The sequence below is a fragment of the Neoarius graeffei genome, chromosome 20 (assembly GCF_027579695.1).
Source record: "Neoarius graeffei isolate fNeoGra1 chromosome 20, fNeoGra1.pri, whole genome shotgun sequence".
NCBI lineage: Eukaryota > Metazoa > Chordata > Actinopteri > Siluriformes > Ariidae > Neoarius > Neoarius graeffei.
The window spans coordinates 43136365-43157970 of NC_083588.1; the positions used below are offsets into that span (position 1 = coordinate 43136365).

Genomic DNA, 21606 nt, shown 5'->3' on the forward strand with positions numbered 1-21606 from the left:
CAGGAAACTGCTGGTGATTTTTGAGTCACGGGGAAGCGGTCAGGCTCTCTCTCTTCTGATCAGTTTCAACTGGATTACTTGTGAATATCAATCAGATAACTTTTATAGAGATGTTCTCTAGTTCTCACTGTTTCTGATGAAGTATTCAGCAAAATTTTCCGTCAGCTAGTTTTGATGTTATGATTCACGGTAGACTTTGAAGTGAGTTTTCATAGCTTTACCTACTTATTTTTTTTTTCAAATAAAACTGATTCATGTAAATAAATAACTATTTTAGAATATAACTGTATTTGTTTTGGTGAAAATATTAAGATCTTTGTGGTCGGAATGATATATTTAAAAAAACAGGAAGTAAAAATGCGAGTGTCAATTTCAATTCAGTTAAATGGAATTGTTTATTGGATGTGGCTCACAGTTTTTTCGAGGTTAGACTTGAAAGCTGTGAATATTAGTCAAAATAATAATTGATATTCTTTCATGTAAACACTAGTAGGCCTTACTTAGAAATACAAAGGCCTACAGAGCACAAAGAGGGTATTAGAAATAATCTTTTATTACTTTTTTATTTTGATAGAGAATGGTAGATGTGAATGACATTCAATGCTTATTTATGCATATTTAGGGCCCGAGCACCGTTCGGTGCGAGACCCTATTGTTTTTCGAAGGATTCTTCTTCTTATTATTATTATTATTCTGCCATGTTTGGCCTTATTTGAGGCATTTCCCATGCATGAAAACTCATGAAAATTGATGACAGTCATTGTCATCACTACTCAGCCACAGACTTTTGGCCCCGGGCATGGCCCAGGGACTTCATAGCGCCCCTTTTTCCATTTCCCATTGAAATGGGTAGAACTTTGGAATGATGTCATAAGGCCATTTGGAGTGAAATTACACATGGTCATTTTTAACATACTCCTCCTAGACAGTTCATCAAATTCATGTCAAACTTGGCAAACATGATGCCAAGATATTGCTGAAGTTGAATTGCTAAGGGATTTTTGATATGTTGTAATATGTTGAAATATAACATATAATATGCCAAGATATTGTTGAATGTTGAATTTGATATCTTGTAATATGATTCTGATACTCTTTAGCCATTATGGGCCTGTCTGGTATAGCGCCACCAACTGGCCAAGGAAAGAATAGGGTTTTGAATACAACCCCGATTCCAAAAAAGTTGGGACAAAGTACAAATTGTAAATAAAAACGGAATGCAATGATGTGGAAGTTTCAAAATTCCATTTTATTCAGAATAGAACATAGATGACATATCAAATGTTTAAACTGAGAAAATGTATCATTTAAAGAGAAAAATTAGGTGATTTTAAATCTCATGACAACAACACATCTCAAAAAAGTTGGGACAAGGCCATGTTTACCACTGTGAGACATCCACTTTTCTCTTTACAACAGTCTGTAAACGTCTGGGGACTGAGGAGACAAGTTGCTCAAGTTTAGGGATAGGAATGTTAACCCATTCTTGTCTAATGTAGGATTCTAGTTGCTCAACTGTCTTAGGTCTTTTTTGTCGTATCTTCCGTTTTATGATGCGCCAAATGTTTTCTATGGGTGAAAGATCTGGACTGCAGGCTGGCCAGTTCAGTACCCGGACCCTTCTTCTACGCAGCCATGATGCTGTAATTGATGCAGTATGTGGTTCGGCATTGTCATGTTGGAAAATGCAAGGTCTTCCCTGAAAGAGACGTCATCTGGATGGGAGCATATGTTGCTCTAGAACCTGGATATACCTTTCAGCATTGATGGTGTCTTTCCAGATGTGTAAGCTGCCCATGCCACACGCACTAATACAACCCCATACCATCAGAGATGCAGGCTTCTGAACTGAGTGCTGATAACAACTTGGGTCGTCCTTCTCCTCTTTAGTCCGAATGACACGGCGTCCCTGATTTCCATAAAGAACTTCAAATTTTGATTCGTCTGACCACAGAACAGTTTTCCACTTTGCCACAGTCCATTTTAAATGAGCCTTGGCCCAAAGAAGACGTCTGCGCTTCTGGATCATGTTTAGATACGGCTTCTTCTTTGAACTATAGAGTTTTAGCTGGCAACAGCGGATGGCACGGTGAATTGTGTTCACAGATAATGTTCTCTGGAAATATTCCTGAGCCCATTTTGTGATTTCCAATACAGAAGCATGCCTGTATGTGATGCAGTGCCGTCTAAGGGCCCAAAGATCACGGGCACCCAGTATGGTTTTCTGGCCTTGACCCTTACGTACAGAGATTCTTCCAGATTCTCTGAATCTTTTGATGATATTATGCACTGTAGATGATGATATTATGCACTGTAGATTATGATATGTTCAAACTCTTTGCAATTTTACACTGTCGAACTCCTTTCTGATATTGCTCCACTATTAGTCGGCGCAGAATTAGGGGGATTGGTGATACATCTTCCCATCTTTACTTCTGAGAGCCGCTGCCACTCCAAGATGCTCTTTTTATACCCAGTCATGTTAATGACCTATTGCCAATTGACCTAATGAGTTGCAATTTGGTCCTCCAGCTGTTCCTTTTTTGTACCTTTAACTTTTCCAGCCTCTTATTGCCCCTGTCCCAACTTTTTTGAGATGTGTTGCTGTCATGAAATTTCAAATGAGCCAATATTTGGCATGAAATTTCAAAATGTCTCACTTTCGACATTTGATATGTTGTCTATGTTCTATTGTGAATACAATATCAGTTTTTGAGATTTGTAAATTATTGCATTCTGTTTTTATTTACAATTTGTACTTTGTCCCAACTTTTTTGGAATCGGGGTTGTATGTGTGTTTTGACACATGATGAATTTTAACATGCGTCTCCTAGACGGTTCATGAGATTCATGTGAAATGTGTTATACGTGATGCCAAGATGTCACTCATATTAAATTGTGAAGGGATTTTTGATATCTTGTAATATGTTGAAATGGCCTTATGATTTTAATATCTTGCCACATAAACAGGAAACGTGTCAGAAAGCCACAGTGCATTGACTGTATGGTCGGACACTTCTTACTTCAATAGATATTATGATTATTATGATAGCCTGATGCCCAATGGGCCTGCCTGTTATAGCGCCACCACCTGGCCAAGCAGGAAATGTGCCAGAAATTGACAATGCCTTAACTGATTGATCTGACACTTTACAAAACATTGTGTATTATGATTGTGATGATATTCACATGTGTAATTCAGATGCCTAGCACAGCGCCACCATCTGGCCAAGCAGAAAATGGGGAAAAAATGTTCAATTCATTTATGGATTGATCTATAACTTTACAAAATATTGGATATCATGAGTCTGATGATATAACATATACAATTCTGTGCACACTCATACACACACTCAGTCATATGCATATTTATGCATACATACACTCTCTCACAAGTACGCACTCACATGCACACGCAACATCTACGAGCACACTCTCTTTCACACACACTTTCTCTCTCTCTCTCTCTGACAAACAGACACACACACACATACACACACACACACACACACACACACAATAATAGTGGAGCTCCAGCGGAGCACCATACCTAAGAAAAAATGGTAAACCCATCAAGTCGATTTTTTTGTGGTTTGTCCGTGTACGTGTACCACCAGTCACACACACCGCCTACTGGCCAGTGTTAGTAATTACCAGTCATACACACCGCCTAGTGGTCAGTGTTAGTAATTACCAGTCATACACACCGCCTAACATCTCATCTAGCTGGGATAGGCTCCAGCTTGCCTGCGACCCCGTAGAAGGATAAAGCGGCTAGAGATAATGAGATGAGATGAGATGAGATGAGATGAGATGAGACACACCGCCTAGTGGCCAGTGTTAGTAATTACCAGTCATACACACCGCCTAGTGGCCAGTGTTAGTAATTACCAGTCATACACACCGCCTAGTGGCCAGTGCTAGCCAGTAAAGAAATAAAACAAAAGAGACTGACTAGGATATAAGAAAATTCTACAACCCAGAAACAAGTGGGAGCTCTGCTTTTAGGCAGTGCCTAAATCTATATATTAGTGACCTGCCATCATTGTGCATTTTGTTGCAGACATATGAAAACTCTGCATGTACACACACACACACTGCAGACACAGGAAAGCTAAGATGACTTAAGATTACAACATGAGATAGAGATAAGGAGGAGACACGTATAGTTTTGTACATATATGAATGTACATTTTCACACCACAGAAATACACACACACACACACACACACTTTTACAGTCTTTGTCTGACTATCTCTGATCCGTCAAGCAGTCATGGCATTTGCAACATGCACATCACCTTTGAACATTTGATGAATATATGACATGTGACTGTTTTGTTGGGTGGCGGGATGTCCTGGGTTGCAGAACCACACGTGCGAGGGCCCGTCAAGGCCGCTAGCGGCTTTAATTTATAATCTCATCTCATCTCATTATCTCTAGCCGCTTTATCCTGTTCTACAGGGTCGCAGGCAAGCTGGAGCCTATCCCAGCTGACCACGGGCGAAAGGCGGGGTACACCCTGGACAAGTCGCCAGGTCATCACAGGGCTGACACATAGACACAGACAACCATTCACGCTCACATTCACACCTACGGTCAATTTAGAGCCACCAGTTAACCTAACCTGCATGTCTTTGGACTGTGGGGGAAACCGGAGCACCCGGAGGAAACCCACGTGGACACGGGGAGAACATGCAAACTCCGCACAGAAAGGCCCTCGCCGGCCACGGGGCTCGAACCCGGACCTTCTTGCTGTGAGGCGACAGCGCTAACCACTACACCACCGTGCCGCCTAATTTATAATTGTATTTGTAATTTGTAATTAACATTGATTTCTTCTTCTTTGTGGTGTATAAATGAGAGGTAAGCTCAGCTTTATATTGCACAAATAAATCCATTTGGTGAAACTTTGCAGAAGAGAGTGTACAGATTTAACATTTTTGCCTAATTAGCATAATTAATAGTAATTACATTCTAATTTGCATAATTCGTTTTTACTCATTTTTCAAACTTTATATTCAGCATGAAACCATCTACGTGCCTGCCGATTTCCATGTAAATATCTTGAAAACGGGGCGGCACGGTGGTGTAGTGGTTAGCGCTGTCGCCTCACAGCAAGAAGGTCCGGGTTCGAGCCCCGTGGCCGGCGAGGGCCTTTCTGTGCGGAGTTTGCATGTTCTCCCCGTGTCCGCGTGGGTTTCCTCCGGGTGCTCCGGTTTCCCCCACAGTCCAAAGACATGCAGGTTAGGTTAACTGGTGACTCTCAATTGACCGTAGGTGTGAATGTGAGTGTGAATGGTTGTCTGTGTCTATGTGTCAGCCCTGTGATGACCTGGCGACTTGTCCAGGGTGTACCCCGCCTTTCGCTCGTAGTCAGCTGGGATAGGCTCCAGCTTGCCTGCGACCCTGTAGAACAGGATAAAGCGGCTAGAGATAATGAGATGAGATGAGATATTTTGAAAAGTAAAAAAGTTATGAACAAAAAACATTTGTTAATGAGGCCCATTTTGGACCATGTGATCCTAATACACAATATTACGGCAGTTTTCTCAAAATTAAGCCATTTTTCAATCTTTGATTTGCAATATCTCAAGAACAGATAAACATTTTTAATTCTGTAAAAAGTATGTTGTTCTGCATTCAATCCTGAATTCAATGAAAGCAGTTTCAAGCAATTTGGATTGAATTTGGATTTTCACCTGATATGCCTAATAACAGTTTCTCAACCTTTGACCCAGCTTCAGCAAAACTCCATGGTTGTTCAGTTAAAATCGGTAATTATATCCCCATGGTACAGACTCTCTATATCTCTCTCTCTCTGTCTCTCTCACTCTCTCAGCTGCAGACCGACAGCATGGCCAGTCAGAACTAATGAGCACTGATATATTATTAGACTTGGTTGGAAACAGCAGGCTGTTCTTGTGTAATCTGGTGATGAAGTAATCTCTCATGCCTGGTCGTTTTCTCCTGACACACTCTATTATGTCTCACTGACAAACACATTCGGCTATTACTGTGTCAGTGGAAACATTTAATCTCCAAACTCTTTACTTATTTTATACATTTAAAAGTGTATTTCTCAGGGATTCTCACATCTGCTTTCTCTCAGCCTGAAATGGACCACATTTCACTGGAGATTAGTTTTGTGCAATTTGCTATGCAGTCTTATGCAGTTTATTTTATTACAATCATGTTCACTGATTCATTCATTCATATCAAACATTGATTTCTTTTTGTGGCTATATACAGTGCTTGGTATTTTTTTTGTCCACTTGGAAATAATTCATTGCATTTCTCTGCTATTTTCTTGGGGTATGTATATAGCATTGACTCGAGCACACACACTTTGAGGATCGCATTCTCAGTTTTATGCAGTATAATGTATAAAACATGGTTTGCGATAGAAATTACAGAACTGCGTGTGTGTGTGGGGGGTTAATATTTCATTTTTCCCAGAGTGTTCATGATTTTTAGAATTGTATCATTAGAATATCAGAAAGTGTTTTTTTTAATTTATTTATCTCATCTCATCTCATTATCTCTAGCCGCTTTATCCTGTTCTACAGGGTCGCAGGCAAGCTGGAGCCTATCCCAGCTGACTACGGGCGAAAGGCGGGGTACACCCTGGACAAGTCGCCAGGTCATCACAGGGCTGACACACAGACACAGACAACCATTCACACGCACATTCACACCTACGGTCAATTTAGAGTCACCAGTTAACCTAACCTGCATGTCTTTGGACTGTGGGGGAAACCGGAGCACCCGGAGGAAACCCACGGGGAGAACATGCAAACTCCACACAGAAAGGCCCTCGCCGGCCATGGGGCTCGAACCCGGACCTTCTTGTTGTGAGGCGACAGCGCTAACCACTACACCACCGTGCCGCCCAGAAAAACTTTTTATAATCGCAAATATGATTTTGAAGATTGAGTTGCTTTCATCAAGTGCATTCCTACAGTAGTGTAAAAATGCTTTAATGAAAAAGTAGGTGAATGGAAAAGTTCCCGCTGTTGACTGACATGCATTTCAGCTGCACTGAATGATTTCAGATTGATATGAGAGTCCGTAATTGTTTAGAGAGTAAGAGAAATCCATCTTTTATAACACTGAAAAGGCTAATCACTAACTTGTTTAGATAAGTATCACTACTGTTTGTTTTAGCTTTTTAACTTGATTAATTAATTATAAATATATTTTGTTATTTTGTTTACTGAAGCCCGGAAACTGCTCTGATGTACCCACTCCATGTATTTCCATGATGTACCCAATTCATGTCGTCATTTTTTTAATCATATGAAAGACCTTTTCATCTCCCTTGGCAAGATATTTCATCTGTCTTATCACTATGACGTGCCTTAAGTTACACCAGCAATTACAGTAATTGCTACTCAGACAATTCAAATCTCAATTGGGAATGCAGTGAGATCTCATCCCCGATTCATAACCAGTCCTTCCTCTCTAACGTGCAAGTCAGTAGCTTAAAATAAAATATCTGATTAGTGGCAGCCTGTGACATTAGGATGAAGATGAACCTCCTGTTGTGCCACTCGGCATGAGCTTCCAACACACACCTTCCACAAAACACTATTTATAGATCAGTGACTGGAAGAAAGTAGACTTGTTATGATGCAGGATATATGTCGCATGAACTCCCTGTGTGAGCTATAAAGTCTTGCAAACGTATCCAGATGTTTGTTCAATTCTCATATCTGACTGAATTACAAACCTTTTTTTCGATGGTTTGTTTCTTACCAAGCACTGAAAATGATATTCCCAACACTGTGGATTTGCATTGGATTGGATCATATTTAGAAAACTACAAGGCTGCTATGGTGGTGTAGTGGTTAGCGCTGTCACCTCACAGCAAGAAGGTCCGGGTTCGAGCCCCGTGGCCGGCGAAGGCCTTTCTGTGTGGAGTTTGCATGTTCTCCCCGTGTCCGCGTGGGTTTCCTCCGGGTGCTCCGGTTTCCCCCACAGTCCAAAGACATGCAGGTTAGGTTAACTGGTGACTCTAAATTGACCGTAGGTGTGAATGTGAGTGTGAATGGTTGTGTGTCTATATGTCAGCCCTGTGATGACCTGGCGACTTGTCCAGGGTGTACCCCGCCTTTCGCCCGTAGTCAGCTGGGATAGGCTCCAGCTTGCCTGCGACCCTGTAGAACAGGATAAAGCGGCTAGAGATAATGAGATGAGATGTATTTTAATACGCTTTCAAAAGTTATACAGAAGCGCAGTGATGCAGAGGACAGGAACTGGACTTGTAGGAGTAGGCAATTGTAGATCATTTCCAAGTGTTTATGTTCTCTTTCTCAGGACTTGCGCTACTTTAAATCAAAGAAGACAGCGAGGGGTTTGCTCCAGGAGGGCTGGAGAGACACTCAGGACCCCATCATGTGCTCCTATAAGCTGGTAAAAGTGAAGTTCGAGGTGTGGGGCCTGCAGACACGTGTGGAACAGTTTGTTCACAAGGTCTTTCCTTCTCCTTCTCATGTGCTTATTGCCCTCACCTCTCTTTGCCTCCGAGCTCTACCCCGCACCCCAGCCCAGACCCCCCATGTCTCTCAGCACCATTTGTCCCTGCCTGAGGATAATTTTCCTCCCTGTCCCTTACTGCTTTTATTACTCACACAGAAACCTGAACAGTGATGCACAGTCTATTAATCATAACTTCTGCCATTATAAAGGTAATTAATAAAGACTGTCTTCCTAACCAGTCATTCTCTTTGTCTCTCTCTTTCAAGGTGATAAGGGACGTGCTGTCACTAGGTCACAGACAGGCCTTTGCCTGGGTGGATGAGTGGATTGGTATGTATAAAGACAGTTATTTGTTCTGTTGATGTGTATACAAAGATCTGTGTGTTTTTCTGTTGGATATCACATCTCAGATTGTTGAGTGTAAGCAGGATTTTTTTTAAAATTGAGGTGTAAAGGGGCGGCACGGTGGTGTAGTGGTTAGTGCTGTCGCCTCACAGCAAGAAGGTCCGGGTTCGAGCCCCGTGGCTGGCGAGGGCCTTTCTGTGCGGAGTTTGCATGTTCTCCCCGTGTCCGCGTGGGTTTCCTCCGGGTGCTCCGGTTTCCCCCACAGTCCAAAGACATGCAGGTTAGGTTAACTGGTGACTCTAAATTGACCGTAGGTGTGAATGTGAGTGCGAATGGTTGTCTGTGTCTATGTGTCAGCCCTGTGATGACCTGGCGACTTGTCCAGGGTGTACCCCGCCTTTCGCCCGTAGTCAGCTGGGATAGGCTCCAGCTTGCCTGCGACCCTGTAGAACAGGATAAAGCGGCTAGAGAGAATGAGATGAGATGAGAGGTGTAAAGGCATTGACATGGTGGCAATAACAGGGTGAAGATTTACTACATGTGTGTACTGGTGCAAATCATACATATATACTTAATGTGTGAGCCTTCTAGTAAAATCTGTACACTTGGTGACCATCTCAGCAGCATTCTGTTCAATTCTGTGCTGGAGTCCACTCAACGCGCGCAGCCCAAGGCACGCCTTCAGGTGCACGCGCCACAGCGTGCAGGACTGACACTCCATCACTGATGAAGCTGGCAAATCTCAAAAGTAATCTAAATTGGAATGATATGGCGATCTGGCCGCTGTGTAAACAGTTTTCAAAATGGCAGCGCTGATGCTTCACGTTTGAAGTCTCGCACAAGTCTCGTGAAGATCGCGCAGATAAGCGACGCCTGCCGTGGACCAAACGAACTACATTCAACATGGCTAAAAACCGAAAAGGCTGATAAGTGTAATATAATATGCCAATACGAGTCACGATATAAGGTTAATAAAACCGAATTGAATAACACGTTAATTAAGAAATAAAGCAAGCTTAAAAATGATTTCAGTTCCCCTTTAACTCTTGCCTATTTATATCCTCCTGTGTCGTTCTCTCATGGTGACGTCTTATCCTGCATTTAGTTTGTTAAGCTTAAGCCTTTTGTTTTGTTTTGTTTATGATTATGGCTTATCCCTTCCTGCCATAGCTTGCATGTGTTTTACGCATAACATCTGCTATGGATTTTGATTGCATCCCTTCTTCTGCTCATACGTCAAAGGCTTAAAATAAAGCTGGGTTCTTTTTCCACTGGTCTGGGCTACTCTGCGTGTGTGTTTCTCTATAACTAATGAAGCAATGTGCCCTATAGTATCAGTAGAGCTGAGCACCTGCTGGTTGTCAATTTTTCAGCCAGAGGGGTTTAGCCTAAATGACATTTTACCTTTGGATTTGATGTCACGCAGTGTGAGCACCTTTGTCATGCGATCTTTGCCATCACTTTCAGACCTTAGACTGTATCTGTAATTGTTCTGACCATATACAGCTATGGAAAAAATTAATATACCACCTTTAATGGTGGGCGGCACGGTGGTGTAGTGGTTAGCGCTGTCACCTCACAGCAAGAAGGTCCGGGTTCGAGCCCCGTGGCTGGTGAGGGCCTTTCTGTGCGGAGTTTGCATGTTCTCCCCGTGTCCGCGTGGGTTTCCTCCGGGTGCTCCGGTTTCCCCCACAGTCCAAAGACATGCAGGTTAGGTTAACTGGTGACTCTAAATTGACCGTAGGTGTGAATGTGAGTGCGAATGGTTGTCTGTGTCTATGTGTCAGCCCTGTGATGACCTGGCGACTTGTCCAGGGTGTACCCCGCCTTTCGCCCGTAGTCAGCTGGGATAGGCTCCAGCTTGCCTGCGACCCTGTAGAACAGGATAAAGCGGCTAGAGATAATGAGATGAGATGAGAGGTGTAAAGGCATTGACATGGTGGCAATAACAGGGTGAAGATTTACTACATGTGTGTACTGGTGCAAATCATACATATATACTTAATGTGTGAGCCTTCTAGTAAAATCTGTACACTTGGTGACCATCTCAGCAGCATTCTGTTCAATTCTGTGCTGGAGTCCACTCAACGCGGGCAGCCCAAGGCGCACAGGTGCACGCGCCACAGCGTGCAGGACTGACACTCCATCACTGATGAAGCTGGCAAATCTCAAAATTAATCTAAATTGGAATGATATGGCGATCTGGCCGCTGTGTAAACAGTTTTCAAAATGGCAGCGCTGACGCTTCACGTTTGAAGTCTCGCACAAGTCTCGTGAAGATCGCGCGGATAAGCGACGCCTGCCGTGGACCAAACGAACTACATTCAACATGGCTAAAAACCGAAAAGGCTGATAAGTGTAATATAATATGCCAATACGAGTCACGAGATAAGGTTAATAAAACCGAATTGAATAACACGTTAATTAAGAAATAAAGCAAGCTTAAAAATGATTTCAGTTCCCCTTTAACTCTTGCCTATTTATATCCTCCTGTGTCGTTCTCTCATGGTGACGTCTTATCCTGCATTTAGTTTGTTAAGCTTAAGCCTTTTGTTTTGTTTTGTTTATGATTATGGCTTATCCCTTCCTGCCATAGCTTGCATGTGTTTTACGCATAACATCTGCTATGGATTTTGATTGCATCCCTTCTTCTGCTCATACGTCAAAGGCTTAAAATAAAGCTGGGTTCTTTTTCCACTGGTCTGGGCTACTCTGCGTGTGTGTTTCTCTATAACTAATGAAGCAATGTGCCCTATAGTATCAGTAGAGCTGAGCACCTGCTGGTTGTCAATTTTTCAGCCAGAGGGGTTTAGCCTAAATGACATTTTACCTTTGGATTTGATGTCACGCAGTGTGAGCACCTTTGTCATGCGATCTTTGCCATCACTTTCAGACCTTAGACTGTATCTGTAATTGTTCTGACCATATACAGCTATGGAAAAAATTAATATACCACCTTTAATGGTGGGCGGCACGGTGGTGTAGTGGGTAGCGCTGTCACCTCACAGCAAGAAGGTCCGGGTTCGAGCCCCGTGGCCGGCGAGGGCCTTTCTGTGTGGAGTTTGCATGTTCTCCCCGTGTCCGCGTGGGTTTCCTCCGGGTGCTCCGGTTTCCCCCACAGTCCAAAGACATGCAGGTTAGGTTAACTGGTGACTCTAAATTGACCGTAGGTGTGAATGTGAGTGTGAATGGTTGTCTGTGTCTATGTGTCAGCCCTGTGATGACCTGGCGACTTGTCCAGGGTGTACCCCGCCTTTCGCCCATAGTCAGCTGGGATAGGCTCCAGCTTGCCTGCGACCCTGTAGAACAGGATAAAGCGGCTAGAGATAATGAGATGAATGAGACCTTTAATGGTCACCATCATCCAAGCATTATTTGTAGCATAATGGCTGAAATGTATTCATGTGTCTTACATTTTTTTTTCTTCATATGCTTTGAAAGCTAATTCAGTTTGAGGTTGGTCCTCACCTGTAGAAATACTCCTTAAATAATATCGGCTGGCTTTTTTTCATGGTATATCAGATATATTCCATTCAGCTTAGCATGATATTGAATGAGTCGAAGACGAGTTATTATTATTATTATTATTATTATTATTATTATTATTATTATTATTATACATTCCTTTCATGTGTTCAACGCATCTTTCTCTTTCAAAATTCTCTCAAAATCTTCCGTATTTAACGAAGCAAACCTGGCGGCCATGTTTGTTTACAAATTGTCACAGTCGCTCACTAGAGCGGAAGTTTTACGTTTCTGACGTGTGACGGCACGTTGTCTTGATAACCATTCAATATCATAAACCATATTCAACACTCATTCTCCATTAGGTAGAGTGATGTAATACACGTAGGATAAGTGATACGCTAACAATATTGCATGCTGTCAAACCAAATGAATGAAACCCGCTAGACAGGAATGGGATACATGTTTTTATTCCATTGAAAAAGTGTCCTGTATGTATAATAATTGATTATATTCCATTCTCAGAGGCTTATTTTTACACCTTTGCAAAATATTACATATCTATGATAAACCCAGAAGCAACCCCTGTACATATTAGACTGATTGTTGTTAAACCCCTTAGGACTAAGTAAGCAGCTGGCAATAAAATAGCCAGGAACCTTACATTATTGTACAGTGGTGCTTGAAAGTTTGTGAACCCTTTAGAATTTTCTATATTTCTGCATAAATATGACCGAAAACCTTATCAGATTTTCACACAAGTCCTTAAAGTAGATAAAGAGAACCCAGTTAAACAAATGAGACAAAAATATTATACTTGGTCATTTATTTATTGAGGAAAATGATCCAATATTACATATCTGTGAGTGGCAAAGATATGTGAACCTCTACCATTAGCAGTTAATTTGAAGGTGAAATTAGAGTCAGGTGTTTTCAATCAATGGGATGACAATCAGGTGTGAGTGGACACCCTGTTTTATTTAAAGAACAGGGATCTATCAAAGTCTGATCTTCACAACGCATGTTTGTGGAAGTGTATCATGGCACGAACAAAGGAGATTTCTGAGGACCTCAGAAAAAGTGTTGTTGATGCTCATCAGGCTGGAAAAGGTTACAAAACCATCTCTAAAGGGTTTGGACTCCACCAATCCACAGTCAGACAGATTGTGTACAAATGGAGGAAATTCAAGACCATTGTTACCCTCCCCAGGAGTGGTCGACCAACAAAGATCACTCCAAGAGCAAGGCGTGTAATAGTCGGCAAGGTCACAATGGACCCCAGGGTAACTTCTAAGCAACTGAAGGCCTCTCTCACATTGGCTAATGTTAATGTTCATGAGTCCACCATCAGGAGAACACTGAGCAACAATGGCGTGCATGGCAGGGTTGCAAGTAGAAAGCCACTACTCTCCAAAAACAACATTGCTGCTCGTCTGCAGTTTGCTAAAGATCATGTGGACAAGCCAGAAGGCTATTGGAAAAATGTTTTGTGGACAGATGAGACCAAAATAGAACTTTTTGGTTTAAATGAGAAGCATTATATTTGAAGAAAGGAAAACACTGCATTCCAGCATAAGAACCTTATCCCATCTGTGAAATATAGTGGTGGTAGTATCATGGTTTGGGCCTGTTTTGCTGCATCTGGGCCAGGACGGCTTGCCATCATTGATGGAACAATGAATTCTGAATTATACCAGCGAATTCTAAAGGAAAATGTCAGGGCATCTGTCCATGAATTGAATCTCAAGAGAAGGTGGGTCATGCAGCAAGACAACGACCCTAAGCACACAAGTCGTTCTACCAAAGAATGGTTAAAGGAGAATAAATTTAATGTTTTGGAATGGCCAAGTCAAAGTCCTGACCTTAATCCAATGGAAATGTTGTGGAAGGACCTGAAGCGAGCAGTTCATGTGAGGAAACCCACCAACAACCTAGAGTTGAAGCTGTTCTGTATGGAGGAATGGGCTAAAATTCCTCCAAGCCGGTGTGCAGGACTGATCAGCAGTTACTGGAAACGTTTAGTTGCAGTTATTGCTGCACAAGGGGGTCACACCAGATACCGACAGCAAAGGTTCACATACTTTTGCCACTCACAGATCTGTAATATTGGATCATTTTCCTCAATAAATAAATGACCAAGTATAATATTTTTGTCTCATTTGTTTAACTGGGTTCTCTTTATCTACTTTTCGGACTTGTGTGAAAATCTGATGATGTTTTAGGTTATATTTATGCAGAAATATAGAAAATTCTAAAGGGTTCACAAACTTTCAAGCACCACTGTATCTGAATGGTTCGAACATGAAAAACTCTGTAGGCAGAGAATACAGAGAATTACTACTGAATGAATCAGAAAATGTTCATTTCCCAGAGTTCTCATATTTTCCCTTTCTCTTTTTTGCCCCTGCTTTAATCACCCCTTCATTTATTTAAGTATTTTTCCATTATTAAAGAGGATTTCTCTGCAAAGAAAATTTTCTTTGGTGTGTGTATGACTAAGACAACTTTTTCCCTCTCCACTGAAAGACATGACCATGGAAGAGGTGAGAGAGTACGAGCGTGCCACACAGGAAGCCACTAATAAGAAGCTGGGCACATTTCCTCCAGCCATCTCCATCACAGAGACCCCTCTGCCATCCTGCGCCCACAGCGGACCATCCAGCGCCCCCTCCACCCCCCTCTCCACAGAAGCCCCAGATTTCCTCTCTGTGCCCAAAGACAGACCGCGGAAGAAATCAGCACCGGAGACACTCACACTCCCTGACCCGGCAAGGAGAGACTCCAGTTTTCGGCTACCGAGCCTCTTCTCCTGGGGCTCCAGCTCCCGTCAGCCTGAATGACCCACACAGGGAAAAGGCCCAGTTCAGTAATGCAGCTGTCAGAAACATGTCTGCTCGGCACACACACACACACACACACACACACACACACACACACACACACACACACACACACACACACACATAGCAAGCCAGTCTCTGTTGAAACTAGGCCAGAGACAAAAATACGCACGCAAAGTGGTTTTCCAACCTTGCCAAGCTTAAACTCTACACAGGGGTTCAGTCGAGATCTTATCTACAGTCGAAAAGCGCATTCCAGCTTTCCACAAGCAACTTAGTTCACAGTTTACAACAACTCAGGAGTTGTTCGGTTGTATGAGGTTTTTGAAAATATTCTTACTACTAGTTCTGTAGTTTTGTTATTTCAGATGGATTGACTGTGTGTGCTATTCGAGCTGGAATATATAAAATGAAAACAAGTTTCTGCATTTAATAGAACAGAACCTGATCCATTTTCTTAATTTCAACATTTCGAGTCAAGTAGATGCTGGTGTAGATGTTTTGGTTTTCAGTTTGGTTGATTCACTGGATCGGCATCGCTGTCCAGTTAAAAAAAAAAAAAGTCACAGTGTTGCTGAGTATTATAATAAATGTACTACATTTCATAGGAATCAATATTTAGGACTGGACTGATTCTGCAAAGCAGAAAAAAATGCTCCTTTTTCCGAACAACAGTATCAGACCCAAAAACCACTGGACCTACTGTCGTGTCTCAGTCTATTGCTGGATATGTGGACTACCAAGTTTCTGTATATACTATATCCTATTACCATCCTAAATTGTCACCTATTATTGATTAACACATTACCATTTATGATAAAGGATAATCGAGTATATTGTATTGTACATGATGTATCCATGGTTGAACAGTATATGGTGCATTGCAGTATGTAAATAGAAACTCACATTAATAAGGAATGCTTTCCAGGATGTCCTTGAATGTTCTATAGTCTTCATGTGCAAAGAAATGCTTGCTGTTGGACGATGTGTACTTTGTGAACGTAAAGGCTTGTTGCTCTCAATAGTACACACAAATCAGTTTCTTTCTTTTCTAAAACACACCAGCATCAAGCATATGGCCATATGAAATTAATTCTGTGATGTAAAGAGCTGGTATGAAAATAAATCTTTAACTCTTGACTGGAAGTGAAGTTACTTCACATTACGGTTTCTTCACCATCCACATTGCAGTAGTCTGTTAAGAAATGAATTCTGGTTTACTGCTAACTAGATTATATGCTTCCTTTAGTGTGTGTCGATGATATTATCTAGAAGTTTCCCTTTCACACCCAGGTGCAGTTGTCTTCTCAGGAACTTCGCTTGTAGCTCGTTCTGTCCATGGTGTTTATCTCATCTCATCTCATCTCATCTCATCTCATTATCTCTAGCCACTTTATCCTTCTACAGGGTCGCAGGCAAGCTGGAGCCCATCCCAGCTGACTATGGGCGAAAGGCGGGGTACACCCTGGACAAGTCGCCAGGTCATCACAGGGCTGACACATAGACACAGACAACCATTCACACTCACACCTACGGTCAATTTAGAGTCACCAGTTAACCTAACCTGCATGTCTTTGGACTGTGGGGGAAACCGGAGCACCCCGAGGAAACCCACGCGGACACGGGGAGAACATGCAAACTCCGCACAGAAAGGCCCTCGCCGACCACGGGGCTCGAACCCAGGACCTTCTTGCTGTGAGGCGACAGCACTAACCACTACACCACCGTGCCGCCAGTGTTTATCTCCTTCATGTATATTCAAATGCGTGTCTGCATGCAAAGGTAACTTTTGTTCATTGACTGTCTGAAAAAATATTATATAGAACGGCGGCTACAATTATCGACACCTTAACGATCTTTTGGCCGTTGCAGAAGTAGAAAAGACTTTCAATACGTAACTTGTGCATGACGGTGGTGTAGTGCAGGGGCGCCGCCAGAAATTTTGGGCCCCATGAAAGATTAGAATTTTGGGCCCCCCAACTTTGCCCACCCTCGTCACAATTGCAGTATTGTCATTATTTGACTTTTGATAGCCCATGGACCTTGAGTTTGTGACTTCGTTATTACATTTTATGTATTAACCTACCAGGGACTAGATGAAAACTGGTCAGTGACTAATTCTGGTGCATTTACAATCACAAATGAAAATTCAAGATTTTGCCACATGCCTTCTTGTGCTAGGACAATTGGTAGTGAAATGTGTGATGTGACTGCTAATAAATCATAGAAAAAGTTTTCTACCCAGCATCAAAATACCTATGGAAATCCCATGGATTGTTATGTGTTAGGTAGAAAGCTGTGTGTACTGTTCTGCAAAAAGGGAATATGTTTGATCAATTACGTACGTATTTCTTCATATGTTGTAACCTCTATCCCTCTTTTATGTGTGCTGCGCTTTCTCCAGCTCCTCAATTTGAAACCAATGGTTTAGAACGTGTGAACATTCCACACACGTAACCATGTCAAACACTTGACTGGTGTCCGTTATTAGCAACACTTTAATCTAGCAAACTGTATATGGCGCTCGCTCATTAAAAACTTCAATCCTAAAGCATTTATGGGTTGTATTGCTGCTCACCTCCTTCTCCAAAGGCGGGTTCAGTGGTTTGGTAGGGCGGAGGTCCCCCTGAGGCTGAATCTGTGTATATTTAGGGCACCCCATTAGTTATGAAACTGGTTATTAGCACTAGTTATTAGCACCAGCATAACGTAATATTTTGTCTTGTTTATCACACAAGTCAGTTCAGTTATTAAAATGGAAAAAATGTCACTGTACAAACTGTAAAAGTGTTCTCTTGATAGGCTAATCCAACCACGTTCATACTGTTCATTTACCATTCGCTAATATTTTGAAAACACATGTGAGCGATAGCTACCTTTCTTTGGGAAAAACTGAGTGACCAGTTGCCTGCCTCTCCGGTCCCTCTCAGCTTTCAGCTGCCTTTCTTTACGTTTTTGACAGCCACTCTTCATATTTAGCGATCATAGACTGTACGCACTCCACTGCTGGCTGGCTGGCTGCTGCACCGCGACACAGCAGCAAGTAGCGTTGCACTGATCAGCACACAGATTTAACGCATCGCGCTTCTACCAGAACTGGACCGTACCATTTCGCAAAAGGGGGAGGGTTAAATGACAATATGTTGAAGAACTCAAGAAATAGACAACCTTGTTCAATTAGTTCATTTTACCAGATGGAATATTGCATTGTTGTTATTTCAAAAGTCTTATTAAAATCATTAAAAGCATATTATCAGCCCCTTAAAGGGCCCCATGGCAGTGCTGGGCCCCTAGAATTGTTCTAACCTTTCCCCCCCTGGCGGCGCCCATGTCCACAGTTATCGACACCGTTCCACAATCATCGACATCCAGATGATTTTTTTATTTAAAAAAAATCAATATGTGGTATTAAGTTAACAAAACAGTTTTTATTTAAAATTTGTTTTACATAGACTTATATTGAGTACAAAATATCTTTTATATAAATATTTCGATGTCGGTGTTTACGTAAATGAAGAAGTAATTCTAATGTTTGTAAACAAATGAACTGATAATGTTTAACCTGTCAGAAAATCTTTGTGTCCCACTTTCTAAGTATTTTCATAGATCATATTTTGTTACTCATTCGTTGTTGTTTGTATTAATTTCTAGTTTTGTAATTTAACAATAAATGTCAACAGGGAATTGACATCGTAACCACATGAAAATCCAGGTCAAAGGTCGCATGTCATTCCTCGAACCCAAGTATAAAATGTCTACTAATATTGTAATATGTAGTAGATATTTACAACAAACTGCAAAAAAAAAATGTAATTTTGAATGGAATAGAAAAATCTGAATATTTCAAGCATGCAATCTTTTATATGCAAGGAATTAATTCTGGTCTAATTCTATTTATGGCAACAGGATTCAAAATATTCTATAAACATTCCATTCTGTTATGAATCAGAAAAAAATTATTATAAATCACAGCGCTTTTATTTTTTTTAAAGTACTTCATTTACTTCAGCAATGTTACACAGAGATCAATCCATAACAGTTGTAAATGTCATTTAATCCCACAGGGCGTCGATAATGGTGGACACCGGTGAAAGTGATCACTATTATCGACACCTCACGTGACTCTCAAATGCGCGTTTAGATACAAAACGGCGACTGTCACATGAAAGAGTAAGAAATAAAGTAGGTTTCGACAAAGAGATCATGAAATATCGGTGAATTTGATCAGTAAAAACATGTCCATGATCTTTCCACCATGTTCACCTGCGATGATAACGTCCGGGTTTTCCTTAAATTGCTGATGGTGCTAAAAAATATTCCATCTCAGGTAAAGAGCTGTGTCATCAGACGACGAGATCAAAGGGTGAGGCGGGTCTTCCGGTTGATTAATTAACCAGTAATAACTGTTGTAACTGAAACTCACCTTTGTAAAACTGTTTTTTATTGGTAAATCTGAAAAGGTATCGATAATTATGGACCGTCAATAATTGTAGCCGCCGCTCTAGTGTTAATATTCTCTAACCTCGAGCATATCCTCTGAGCAGCGCGCTCCTGTGTAACCCACCTCCCTGCACGGTGCTCTTGACATATCTTTCCCAACTCTCAAAGACTTCTTGGACAAGCTTTATCGATTCATCTTGACATTTAAGCAGGATCGCATGAGCAAGAATGCTGTTGTACTGAAGATTAGCACGACTGTGATTTGGCTGATATTCAGTAAAACAGCATGATTGTGAGTGTCTTATTGCTTTTATACAACAGTTTTAAAAACAAGAAATTAATATCAAGTAACGGACATTTCAGACACAATGTGGCCCAATGTTTTGTTTATTTTTGCTCAGACAATGAAAACAGTTCCCAAAGAAGCCACAACTGGTTTGAGTGTTACGTGTTTTATATATATATATATATATATATATATATATATATATATCTCATCTCATTATCTCTAGCCACTTTATCCTGTTCTACAGGGTCGCAGGCAAGCTGGAGCCTATCCCAGCTGACTACGGGCGAAAGGCGGGGTACACCCTGGACAAGTCGCCAGGTCATCACAGGGCTGACACATAGACACAGACAACCACTCACACTCACATTCACACCTACGGTCAATTTAGAGCCACCAGTTAACCTAACCTGCATGTCTTTGGACTGTGGGGGAAACCGGAGCACCTGGAGGAAACCCACGCGGACACGGGGAAAACATGCAAACTCCGCACAGAAAGGCCCTCGCCGGCCACGGGGCTCGAACCCGGACCTTCTTGCTGTGAGGCGACAGCGCTAACCACTACACCACCATGCTGCCCACATATATACACACACACACATATATATATGTTGACTTACGACTGCGTTTGGTTATGACTGACCGGTCGTAAACCGATCTGGTCGTAAGTCGGCCTGTGTTAAATGAACGTAAGTATATTGTGATGTGTAATGATATTGTAATCATCTTAAAGTCTTATTTTATCAACATGTTCTTATTTCATTACCTTGGCTCATTATTTGGTTTAAGTCAAACACTGCATATTACACTGCGTACAGTACAATTCGTTTAATATGTGCAAAACAAAAAATACGAAATACAGGTGTGAAAAATAGAAAAACATTTTAGTTTGAAACATACCAAAATACAAATGTAAAACATAGCAAAATACAAAACTTAGTGACCGCTGGCATCACTGGTGCTTGGCTGTGGGTCGTCTACGTCATCATCAGCTGTTGCAGCGCTCGGGCTGGCGGGAGGATTTGCGCGTTTCATAAACCAGGAGCTGGGGCGGAAACTGTTGTACGCGGCGAGAGGCTGGATGCTGGGCGCTGCCAGGAGCTGGGGCGGAAACTGTCGTATGCTCAGCTAGCTCAGCTGGGAAACACTTGCCAGTCATAACCAGACGGTCGTAAAGTTGATTGGTCGTAAGTTGCATAGGGTCGTAAGTTGACGACTACCTATATATATATATATATATATCCTTCTGAGAACCAACCCATCGACTTGTGTCCTCTGTAGTAGAACTAAGACAATTCATGACTTCTACAAAGTGTGTAAAATATATGTATATATATATATATATATATATATATATATATATATATATATATATATATATATACACACTACCGTTCAAAAGTTTGGGGTCACTTTGAAATGTCCTTATTTTTGAAAGAAAAGCACTGTTCTTTTCAATGAAGATCACTTTAAACTAATCAGAAATAAACTCTATACATTGCTAATGTGGTAAATGACTATTCTAGCTGCAAATGTCTGGTTTTTGGTGCAATATCTCCATAGGTGTATAGAGGCCCATTTCCAGCAACTCTCACTCCAGTGTTCTAATGGTACAATGTGTTTGCTCATTGCCTCAGAAGGCTAATGGATGATTAGAAAACCCTTGTACAATCATGTTAGCACAGCTGAAAACAGTTGAGCTCTTTAGAGAAGCTATAAAACTGACCTTCCTTTGAGCAGATTGAGTTT

At 41.6% G+C, this 21606-nt stretch overlaps 1 protein-coding gene across 1 annotated transcript in view; it reads left to right on the forward strand.

The window, feature by feature from the left end:
- pitpnc1a (phosphatidylinositol transfer protein cytoplasmic 1a) overlaps window positions 1-16266 on the forward strand; it is a 196248-nt gene extending 179982 nt beyond the window's left edge. The window contains exons 8-10 of the mRNA XM_060902622.1: window positions 8320-8475; window positions 8748-8811; window positions 14818-16266. Of these exons, the coding sequence (XP_060758605.1) occupies window positions 8320-8475; window positions 8748-8811; window positions 14818-15131 (534 nt within the window). The 3' untranslated portion in view covers window positions 15132-16266. The remainder of the gene's footprint in view (window positions 1-8319; window positions 8476-8747; window positions 8812-14817) is intronic.
- Window positions 16267-21606: the final 5340 nt, after the last annotated feature.